Source organism: Schistocerca gregaria, chromosome 2 (assembly GCF_023897955.1).
Source record: "Schistocerca gregaria isolate iqSchGreg1 chromosome 2, iqSchGreg1.2, whole genome shotgun sequence".
In the NCBI taxonomy this organism is placed as follows: domain Eukaryota; kingdom Metazoa; phylum Arthropoda; class Insecta; order Orthoptera; family Acrididae; genus Schistocerca; species Schistocerca gregaria.
Window position 1 is genome coordinate 72,817,103 of NC_064921.1, and position 12,583 is coordinate 72,829,685.

At 36.5% G+C, this 12,583-nt stretch overlaps 1 protein-coding gene across 9 annotated transcripts in view; it reads right to left on the reverse strand.

The window, feature by feature from the left end:
- LOC126336343 (trichohyalin) overlaps positions 1-12,583 on the reverse strand; it is a 415,368-nt gene that overhangs the window by 188,160 nt on the left and 214,625 nt on the right. For all 9 annotated transcript variants that reach the window (XM_049999914.1, XM_049999913.1, XM_049999908.1 and 6 more), the window contains 2 exons: positions 5,660-5,794; positions 4,270-4,398 (listed from right to left, as the gene is read on the reverse strand). In XM_049999914.1, the coding sequence (XP_049855871.1) occupies positions 4,270-4,398; positions 5,660-5,794 (264 nt within the window). The remainder of the gene's footprint in view (positions 1-4,269; positions 4,399-5,659; positions 5,795-12,583) is intronic.

Here is a 12,583-nt window from a genome sequence, read left to right on the forward strand (position 1 = left end):
AAATAGTGAGAAACAAAAAATCAAAACTTGTTTTTATGAAGTACACAAAGTTAAGGAATTCTGCTACTTTGGAAGCAAAATAACCCATGACATATGAAGGAGGAGGACATAAAAAGCAGACTAGCACAGGCAAAGAGGGCATTCCTAGCCAAGAGAAATCTACTACACATTCAAATAGGGCATTCCTGCCTAGCCAAGCGAAATCTACTAGTATCAAATACAGACCTCAATTTGAGGAAGAAATTTCTGAGAATGTACTTTTGCATCACAGCACTGCATGGCAGCAAATCGTTGACATTGATAAAATCAGAACAGAAGACAATCGAAATGTTCAAGATGTATTGCTACAAAAGAATGCTGAAAATCATGTAGACTCTTTAAGATAAGGAATAAGGAGGCTTTCCACAGAATTTGCAAAGAAAGCAGCATATGGAGAACACTGAAAAGAAGAAGGGGCACAATGACAGTACATTTTTTAAGGTGTAAGGGAATAGCCTCCACACTGCTAGAGGGAACTATAGAGAGTAAAAACTGTGTGGGAAGAATGGAACACATCTAGCAAATAATTGAGGACATAAGATGCACATGTTACTTTGAGATTAAGGGGTTGGTGTAGGAGCTGCATAAAACCAGTCAGAAGACTGAGAAAAAAGAAAAAGACAACGTCCTATTTTATAAACCTATAAGCTCCCAGGCTACAGCAGGAGGCAATTTACAGAAAAAGCGTAGTGTGAAGTGGAAAAAGTTCTACTGTACATCTATTATTTGGAAATATATGTATAGATACAAATGTCAGTGGGAGGAAAAATACAGGAAAATGTAAATCATATCAGGAGCATTCTTTTGAATGACTAGCAGCAACCCATATCGTTCTGTAAAATTACATTATCATGTGCAAACAGACAAGGAAAATGACGGGAAAATGACAGAGGAGCCACAAAGTGTAAACACAATGGTTTTAACCTACAAATAGGCAGTGAATTTCCAATCTGTTTGTTGCAACTCCTTGACTGCTGAAAATAGTTTACAGTGTATGTTTATCTGGATATACTGGTGTACCGAGAATTTACTTCATTTCCTCTTGGTGTGTAATGACAGAGTACCACGTATATGTCTGAGCTTAAATCTGTTTCATTCCTTTTGAGTCAATCCAAGCATGGGAAGCCTTAATGTACACCATGACTCATTCCACATCCCTGATGGGTCTCCTTCTTCATGGGAACTACAGAACATGATGAATAAATAAATAAACATGTGCTGTATCTGATGAACTCGTCATCAATGTGAACATAAACTTTAACCTACTTTCCATTCTTGTCAATGGAGTAAGAGAGCATTCTGAAGTGCTCTCATTCTAAATCTAGGACATGGTATGCATTGCATGTTCTGTGGTCAGATTTCCTAATAATATCTCTTGGCTTCCCAACGTGTGCTCTTAAGTGCCTAATTTGCTGGACACCTAAGATATTGTCTATGATTGAAACCTAAAGTGTTTTCTGCAGAATGAATCTCAAGTACCAAATGCATCAGATCATTTTGTTTTACAGTCATCAGTTATTCTGTTTATTTATATTTCACACCTGAATTATTTCAGCATTCTGTGGTTATACGAATCTTCCATATGGGTATGGTCTGCCTGAACACTGACAAGCAGCTATACTGAAGTCAAATATAGAAGGCAATCTAAACAAGGCTAGTCTTTACTATGCTGTAATAAAGGTACAACATTCTTTGTAATTATGAATGTAGTGTTCCTATGCATTTCATTTAATGGGTTACTTCCATTGTTCTTTGATACTGTTAATCTGTCAGAAATAAGTAAAATTTATTAGCATTTGACTTCCATTACAAGGATTTATCCTCTGGCTCCACAACCCTTCTTTCAACAACCTCCATTTGAAATTCATAGAAAAATGTAATTATGATGTTTTAAATATTTATGTGAGATTGGTCAGCCAGTCAGGTTGTCAGCAGTATTTCATCTTCATAAAGCTTTTATTTTCTATTTTCCTATTTGTCTACATGCCTCCAACATCAAGTTATGTACCTTTTGCTTTATTCCAAGGATAATTTTCAGCTGGCCAGGGTGGACGAGCGGTTCTAGGCGCTACAGTCTGGAACCGTCCAACCGCTACGGTCGCAGGTTCGAATCCTGCCTCGGGCATGGATGTGTGTGATGTCCTTAGGTTAGTTAGGTTTCAGCAGTTCTAAGTTCTAGAAGACTGATGACCTCAGAAGTTAAGTCCCATAGTGCTCAGAGCCATTTAGATAAGTTTCACATGAGATCTTGATGCTCAAAACTTTAATAAAACATAAAATTTCCTGATAAATGTCTGTCATGATGTTAGTAACTTTACTATCAAAGAACATACTGCCTGCATGGAAATAATTTTATATTTGCCAAGCTTCAACAATTGTCCACCAATGGCTATAGCAATGGAACATGTCAAAGTCAATACTGGAAGGTATTACATACAAGTCCAAACTAGAATCTCATGCAAGCTCAGTTTTAAAGCTTGCACCTTGTTGAGATAAACCATCACCACTATTTGCAAAGAGATTTAATAAGAGGTATTTTCCATTACAGCTGTATGGAATTAACATCAAGGAAATGCCATTATTATACTGCGAGAATGTCATGTAATCAACATATTTGTTTTGTTCATTGTCTGCAGTTGCTACAAATAGTAAGTCACATTTTCTCAATAAATATGACTACTTTCCTCTCAATAATCAAAGTATCTGTATTTAGTTAAGGTGCATGGTTTCCTTTATGTACAGACAGATTATATGCTTTTCCTGTTTAGCTGTCTTTTTAAATTGTATTATTGATTTTAAAACTTTAAGATGTTTTGTACTGCCCAAGGAATAGCTAATATTCTATAACACTTCCATCCTTGGGAAGATATTTTGACTATGTGAGTTGTGAAACTGAACTGAAACAATCACCTGATCACTCACACTAAAAATATCATTTTCCCCACAGGTTATTCTTTGAATGTTTAGGTATAATATTCAGTTACAAATACAACTGATAACCTCTCATCCAGCGCAGTCCACGGCAATCGGTCTTTCCTTCTCATCCTCTCTGGTAAGTCTCTCCTGATCTAGGATTCTGCATGACTTGCTTGAAGTCACCACTTTCCTAAACATTGCCAGTCCTTTTTCTTCGTCCCTCTCCCATCCCCTTCAACAATTCTGCCAGAAGAAGGAGCCACTGGATCCGAAAGCTTGCACAGTTCCTTAAATTTTATCTATGTTTTCTCATGCCACTGCTTGATGAGCAGATTTTTTTCATCTATTCATTTATTTTTTCCAAAAATTGATTATTTTCATTGAAATACAATTGATGTATTTATATTGGAACAAACTATAAACTGCTGAAGTAAGTTTTGCACCACCTGCATATCTGTGAACATTTGTGAGATTTGATTCAGCAGGAATAGGGAATGACAGATTATGCCTTATGAAGCTAAAAAAACTACACTGTGGGGGAAAAAACTTTTATCCCTTGTGGATCTGGAATATTTCAACTACGATGAATACATGTTTTCAAAAATGACTGCAACTGGTTTGCAGTAATTTCTGGAAACATTTAAACAAAACAATAGTCAAAATCAAGGCAGTCTGCTGGAAAGTTCACTTCTCTGGACATCCATGAGATCAAAGTCTGCACTCTAATAACATTCTATGCTGTGGCAAACCATCCATAAAAGCACACTCTTCAACAGTTGACCTCCTTAGGTCATCCACCATATCACAAGGTTCCTGTGACAAAACATTGCAAGTTTCAATTGGTCCAAACAGTGCTGAACCTTGCTTTTGTCAGCATGTACCACAGGCCTGCCTGCTGGAAGAAAGTGTTCACAAAGTGGGCGCAATATTATCATGCATCATCATTTTGAAGGACAAATCCATCATTGAAATATTGTTTATATGACAACACAACAGGTTGGAGAATCCTCCCCCAAACACAGCACAGCCTTCAAATACCTCCACAGCAATGAGAGGCAGCTGACATCTGCAGAAGATACCAGGTCAAAACATATACTGCTGTTTGTAATGGATGTCTAGAGGACAAACTGATCATGTGGAGATTATTACATGTTGCCTAGGTCACCACAAACCTCCCAGCTGTGTCCAAAAAGGTAGTGCACTGTTAAGTTGCATTATCTACAAGCATAAATTAGTATGCAGCAGCCATCAGCTGATTTTGTTGATCACTGAACATAAAAACTAACAATAAAGCACATATTAATATACAATTACCTCTTCCTCAGCAAAACGAAGTTGCTCTCTTAAGTCTGCTTCTCTCTCCATTGCATCTTGGAGATCTCGGAGTAACTGTGCAGGATCATCTTGAGAACCCCCTCTGGTTAAAGATTCTCGAGAAAGTTTCTGAAATATATAACATAAAACTGTTGTCCTTTTATCAGTTTAACACAAACAAATTCTTTGAAGATTGCACAAACAGTAGAGCCACACATAATCCACACCTCTTTGTCTCAATGCAGCACTTATTATTTACTACAATAGTCATAATTACAAAAATAAATATAAACACACACTCAATACTGCAGCTAAATGATTTTAAGAAGTAAGCAAGAATGGTATATCTGGAAAGTCCTACATTATCTATTTTTAATCAACATAAACACACATAGAAAATGTACCACAAGAGCACAGAATCAGGTCAATACACAGTAACAAAAGAGTGCTGTCTAAAAAACTGGAAGCAAACACATTTTGTCAATGACTGTGTGTGTTACACTGCACTTACGACAAAACTGTCATATGTAAATTGACTCTGTCCTCCTGTATCAGTATGAATGATTTTTCTGACATATAGTTGTAAGTCTGTCATTGTGTGTTTGTTCTGAAAGAGTATACGTAGGAAATGTCTCATGGAATGTAAATAATTTAGGATTAAAGGGCAATAACTGAATCGCAGAAGCATTGAGTCACTGACACACCTGTAATTCACATTCCTAGCCAGGTAACCAGCTGTCTCCCACTGAGCCACTAGCTACCCACCCCAAGCCCCTCTTCTTGCCTCCCATCTCTCTCTCCTTCCACCCACCTCATCTGACACAACCCCTACCTGACCATAGCCCACATGCCAAACTGTAATCTCAACACTCTGAATCCAGCTGGTACTATGTAGGGGCACAGGTGAGTGTGTGTGTGTGTGTGTGTGTGTGTGTGTGTGTGTGTGTGTGTGTGTGTGTGTGTGTGTGTAATCTAGATTTTACTCTAGTTCCACAAAGGATGTAAAAGCTACCAACTTTTCTTTTTCTTATGAGTACTAAAGTGGAAGGATGGAGAAAGATCAAAACTTGTATGGGTACACAATATATCCCCTTAAAACAGCAGCCATCTGTGAGTGTGTAACTGTCAACAGTGTAATATGCTCTTGTTCCACAAAAACTTAACCATCAATCTATGGTGATAAAGTTCCCTTTAAAATTGTGATTTCAGTCAGATGCAACATCATAATTTTCTGGTATAAGTCATAAGACTGAATGAACATCTCATAACTTACTCTTTACTTAGAAATGAGATACTATTCTTTAGTGAGAGCATTAAGTCTGCTAGTTCAATCTGTTTTATTTTACCACACATTAACAAAATCGTAGGAAGAAATCTGAGTTATACTAACTTCCCCTGATGATGTTTTTCCAATTGAACCAAGCATGGGAGGTTTCTTTGTAGGTTTCTTGTCTTCCTTTACTTCTTCCTGAGCCTTCAGTTTTTGTAGAGCTTCATCTAGCTCTTTTTGCAGCCTGATTGCCACCTAAAACACAACACAGCAAGAAAATTGTCAAGAGAGCTTATTATGAAATATATATATGAACATTTTATACTTTTCCTATGGTACAGCAGCACATATTTTAATGATTATAGTTCAAGCACAACAGAATAAATGACTCTGACAAGTGTAGTTTACTATAACAAGCTGCTAAAGTGGGAAGTGGGTATACTGTAAAGAACAAGCTCTGTTTGCATGCTTCTGTTATTAAAAATTCAGAATATTGGAAACATTTGTATACAAAGACAATGCTGAAGTAGACATATAAGCTGATTTACCACAGTCTTTATTTGCAAGTTCTGCCATATGGTAGGTACGATAGGCAAGAATGTCTCCTGGACTTGAAAATTTTGTTGATAGAGACATTATCGCCTATCATACCTACCATATGGCAGAACTTGCAAATAAAGACTTTGGTAAATCTGCTTATTTGTCGCCTTCTTCATTGTCTTTGTATACTCGTAATAAGAGAAAAATATCTGTAAATGAGTCTTTATTTATTTGGGTTAAAGGTAAAGGAAAAGCCAGCACATACTTAATAGCACAGTGACATCAATACTGTGGATATAGCTTCAGTTGCTTCCATTAAAACTTTAAAATTCAACACTTTTAGAAAGTAGTGGTGTTGTGGTCTTCAATCTGAAGACTGATTTGATTTAGTTCTTCATGCTATGAAATGTAACAGACTGTAATAACTATATTTGGCACAATATTAGTTCTAAAACAAAGAAAATTTTTCCTCTGTTGTTCTGATAGTAGATTAATAAAATATTGAAATTATTTGTTAGGTTATATTTCATTAACATTTACTGCTCAGAGAGTTAATTGAATTATGCTGATTCAAATGGTCCATAAATTTTACATGATATATTTTCTTTTAAGAGAAATCAGTAATTGACTATGTTCAGAAGCCATGAGATCATAGAAATGTCATGAGGTAATAATTGTTTATTTCCTAAAAGACCTAGCTCTAATTTCCCTCTTTCCATTAAGCAGCTTATTTTTTCTAAAAATCTGTCAGAGACAGCAAAGGACTTGGAAGAGCAGTTGCACGGAATGGACAGTGTCTTGAAAGGAGGAGTTAAGATGAACATCAACAAAAGCAACAAGAGGATAATGGAATGTAGTCAAATTAAGTCAGGTGATGCTGAGGGAATTAGATTAGGAAATGAGACACTTAAAGTAGTAAAGGAGTTTTGCTATTTGGGCAGCAAAATAACTGATGATGGTCGAAGTAGAGAGGATATAAAATGTAGACAGGCAACGGCAAGGAAAGCGTTTCTGAAGAACAGAAATTTGTTAACATCGAGTATAGATTTAAGTGTCAGGAAGTCGTTTCTGAAAGTAGTTGTATGGATTGTATCCATGTATGGAAGTGAAACATGGATGATAAATAGTTTAGACAAGAAGAGAATAGAAAATTTTGAAATATAGTGCTACAGAAGAATGCTGAAGATTAGATGGGTAGATCACGTAACTAATGAAGAGGTATTGAATAGAATAGGGGAGAACAGGAGTTTGTGGCACAACTTGACAAGAAGAAGGGACCAGTTGGTAGGGTATGTTCTGAAGCATCAAGGGATCCCAAATTTAGAATTAGAGGGCAGTGTGGAGGATAAAAATCGTAGAGGGAGACCAAGAGATGAATACACTAAGCAGATTCATAAGGATGTAGGTTGCAGTAAATACTGGGAGATGAAGGAGCTTGCTCAGGATAGAGTAGCATGGAGAGTTACATCAAACCAGTCTCAGGACTGAAGACTACAACAACCACAACTGGCGATGTTGTGGGAATTAGATTAGGAAATGAGATACTTAAAGCAGTAGACATGTTTTGTAATTTGGGAAGCAAAATACCTGCTGATGGCTGAAGCAGAGAGCATATAAAATGCAGATGGAAGTGGCGAGAAAAGTGTTTGTGAAAAGAGACTCTTGTTGTCATTGAATATAAGTTATTACATACTTCCCAAATATATTTGTATGAGATGTAGTCATGTATATAAGCATTAACAGTTTCAACAAGAAGAGAATATAACATTTTGAAATGTGGTGTCACTGAAAAACGTTGAAGATTAGGTGGGTAGATCGTATAACTAATGTGGAAGTAATGAACAGGATTGGGGAGAAATGAATTTTATGGCACAGCTTGACTAAAAGAAGGTATCAGTTGATAGGACACATTCTGAGTCATCAAGGGATCACCAATTTGTTATTGGAGGGAAGTGTGTGGCGGGGAGGCAAAAACTGTAGAGGGAGACCAAGAGATGAATACTGTAACCAGATTCATGAAGATGTAGGTTGCAGTAGTTATTCAGAGATGAAGAAGATTGTGCAGGACAGAGTAGCATGGAGAGCTTCAACAAACCAGTCTTTGAACAGAAGACCACCACCACCACCATAACAACAACAACAACAACAACAATAACAATAAAAAGATATTTTAATTATTTGTAACTAGGTTTGCCCCACCCAAAAATATTCTCCTGATTTTATCTTTCAAGCTTCCTTGCTGATCAGATATTATACTTCTACTGCCCTAAATTTTCTAACCCAGATACGGTAATAGATTTGATTATGTGGATAAGGTGCTAATTAAGAAATTTAAAAAAATTAAGAAAACTGAAAACCTGAGAAATTGCCATGTAATTTGGTAAACCACCATGGAGATGCACACTGTATCAGCCAGTGTATCTGATTTTCTTACTTGTATAGTTATCTAATGTACAATCAAATAAAATTATTGCTTGCTTCACTGGAATGACACCACTACTAAATTTGACCCTTACATCACTATAAAGTGAAATTTAATTACCGATTTCACCAGCTGTCCTGATGCTTGTCTATACAGGGTGTTACAAAAAGGTACGGCCAAACTTTCAGGAAACATTCCTCACACACAAAGAAAGAAAATATGTTATGTGGACATGTGTCTGGAAACGCTTAATTTCTGTTTTAGGACTAACTGGACAGGTTATTGTGTGTCTGTAAAGTCTCTGGCCAGGTTAACTGTGTATTTTGCTAACTTCCGTATCTATTTGTATCATTTAGTCCTAAAACAGATTTCTCATAGTATTTCTTCATGTGACAGCAACAAATCCGTTGGTACAATGAGGCAGTCATTGACCAACAGTATCACCCAGGTATTTGAAAACCCAGTTCTACTTGGCTTTGACCAGCACTTGTCATGCCCACAGATAAGTGATGTTATACCCAAAATTCTATCCTCAACTCACTCAACCTGCATAATATTCTTGTTACTGCAACCAATCCTTCCTTCATCACCCCCCTTCCCCTAATGTTTCAGTAGCTGCTTCGGAATGTATGCATTATGTGTCCTAACCCCCACAATAAACACCAGCTTCTTGTTGTTGCTGCAGCCACAGACGGGCTCACTTGAGTGTTTGTGTGGTTATGTGTGTACTTAAACCATGACAAGAGTAATAGCTTAAAAGATATTAAAGTCTTTATGTGGGGCTATGGACTACACATCACTCAGCTACTGCTGTGTGATTGTCTTCCTTATTTTCATTTACTTTGAGCAAGTGTGCATATAAAGGCATAAATTTCTTGAAGTGGTAAGGAAACTTGTACAGAAAAGTTGCTCTAGTAATTGTGACTGAAAAGATCTTTTCTTGATCACCACCAAAATGAATAGCAAGAAGTTTAATTTATTTTTGTGTTTTTGAAGACTATTAAATAGGTGAAGATTAAATGAAAATAACTGACAAATATCTTTATTTATCTACAAATAATCTGAGCTACCATTTTCAAAAGTGAAGTTCATTTGCTTTTATATAAAATAAAATCAGTATGCAACAGCACCACCTCTAAAAAGACTGCTCTTTAAATTTTTTATTATTTCATGAAATATTAAGAATATCTCACAAAATTTGCAGTCAGTCTCACTTTTATGTGTTCAAAAATTGATTCTGAAAGAGTACAAGTCTATTTATAATTAAAATTGGTGACCTGTGTTGGTTAAAATATCTACAGATGTCTGATGATGATGACATTTGGTTTGTTGGGTACTCAACTGCGTGGTCATCAGTGCCCGCACAAAGTCCCAGTTTTTAACAAAGTCCAATTAAGCCACTGTCATGAATGATGATGATGAAATGATGAGGACAACACAAACACCCAGTCCCCAGGCAGAGAAAATCACCAACCTGGCCAGGAATTGAACCCAGGACCCGGGACCCGGGATCGGGGACCGAGACCTGGGACTGAGACCCTGTGATCCAGAGGTAGCAACGCTAGCCACTAGACCATGAGCTGCGGACTCTACAAATGTTACCCATGGGGAGACACTGTTGGCAGTATTTGTGAAAAGGACCTGAAAATGTGGTTTCATTTTTGGTAAAATGCACATATATTTTTGGCAAAATTCATGTGTGTGTGTGTGTGTGTGTGTGTGTGTGTGTGTGTGTACATGCATGTGCAAGTGTGTGTGGTTAGGCACACATTAACTTCCTGCCAATAGGGGAGCTTTTTGATTAGTATGTTTACTTCTACAAAAACTTCAAAAGCTTTTTCAAAAATGGTCTTTGCTTGCTTTCTTCTTTTGGCTCTATTTAAGATTTCAGTAACTAATTGTTTCTGTTGAGAAATAGCAGCTTCTTCTTTCTCTTTTGCACCATTTCAAATAATTACAAAAATAATTTACATCTTTTGTTGGCTTTCATAGCCATGTTACACACCCTTGCCAATGCTACAGATAGAAGTGATAAGGCACTGAGCTTAGAAGTAGAACCAGAATAACTGTTTCTGCACATTATTCAAAGAATTTTAGCATGGTCAAAACATTTTACAAAGTTTTATTTTCTGGCAGCTATAGGAAAGACACTATAAACTGACAGTTGGCTGTGAGCATAAACAAATCAGAATTATAATGACCAGAGGGGAGAGGAGCAGTTTGGGGAAACTGCTTTGCCTCCTTCTTGCAGGACAGCAGCCTACACTCTTGTTCTGTGAAAGCAGAACTGACACATTATTATGGGGTTTACTGATCCCTTCTGGTGATGCAATCAATGTCCACAATGGACCAGGGTTAGTCTCTTCCCTCATTTGAAAATAAGAAAGGAAAACAATGAGCAACACACAAGACAAAGTATTCGGTAACCGCTACCAAGCATTTACTTGCTGAGGTTAACAGTGTCACACAAGATAGTTCAGGCCTGATCTTTAGGGGTATTTGATGCTATGATAATTGTGTCTGCATTATATTAGTTTCTGAACTTCAGTTAACAGAAAAACATACATGGTCCTTTGTTTTAAGGTGCTAGGTTGCTTGGCTCAGTACTATGTCCAGTACTATGTTGCATTATGCAGCATGTGTTCATATTTTATAGAGGCCATTCAACTGCTTGCAATTGAGTTGGCACCAGAGACTGAGTGCACTGATACATCTTTGGAATTGTATGGATTTTATTATGCAAACACATTCTTACTCACATTATCTTTCGAAATTGGTGTTCACCAGATGATTTGCTATAACAGTAAGCTAAAAATTCGTACATTTTTTATACTTATATACAAAAAAAAGCTATTTCAAACTATCTCTGATAAAATAGTCCATCAGCATACAATTCACTGCTTAACAGCATATATTAGATAATTTTGTGTTTGCAAATTATGATGCATATTTTGCATATCTATTCACATTTATCACAAGAGAAAGAATACCTCGTACTATGTAACAGTCAACTGCATAAATAAACAACTTTTATATATTCTCATTTCACATCCAAATTCATAAGAAACAGGATACAAAGGAACTGAAAGTCTTAACATAAGAAGCAACATTAGTCCCTGCAGTTTCATAATTGTAAAAAAAATGGTTCACAGTGTATTCTCTCTCAGGTAATCAGATCATATCACTTCTTGTCCAGCCTCCAGTCTTAAATGAAGTGTACTGGCTAGTGGATTGCATACTTTTCTGATAACACTTAGATTATCCAAAATTGGAATCTCTCTAGTGAAGTATCATTCTTGGGTCCCTATTTATAATCTGCAGTGTTTTGTGCCTATCTTGACCTAGGATCCTAGATGACTTGCTCTTTCTTTCCCCAAAATGCAACACTTCAGCTTCTCAATACCTTGCTTTTCCACCTTACCCCTTGAGAAAAATGTTTTAGTTATATTTCCTCTTTCATTGGTTCTTGTCTCAGTTTGACTAGCATGGACAATTTTAACATGTATGATTATTAAATTTGTCTTTCATGTAGCCGAGTCCTACTGTTTCAGTTTGTTTTCTACGTATTACATTTTGCCTTCAGCAGCTACATCTTTCTCTTTCAAAAATAACCTCCATTGACTTTTACACTATTCTACTGTGGAAATAGTTAATTAGAAAATTCTTAAATCCACTCATTTTTCATGGCCTAAAAACAATCTGCAATGGTTATCTTCACCTTATAAGAAGTAGTACATTTGTTGCTGCTTCTTTATTTTCATTACTACAGAACTGCTTGTGAAGTAATGTTGAGGTTGCATTTTTGAGACTTCCATGTTCTTCATAAAGATGACAGCTCTTGTGGAACTTAATGCAGTATCTGCTAGACATTGCTAGAACATTTTTAGATATGACTAAATTGTGCAACCAGATGCAGAGGGATTTATTTTGAAGTAATACATAATTCTTAGCTATGACTTCAGATAGAGAACGTTTTATAAATTGGATAATTAAAGTCTTAACATAGCCCTCTGCAGCTGAGTTTTTCTTGAAGACATGAACACCGTGCAATAAGTGTTATCTTTCCCCCAAAACACTGGTGA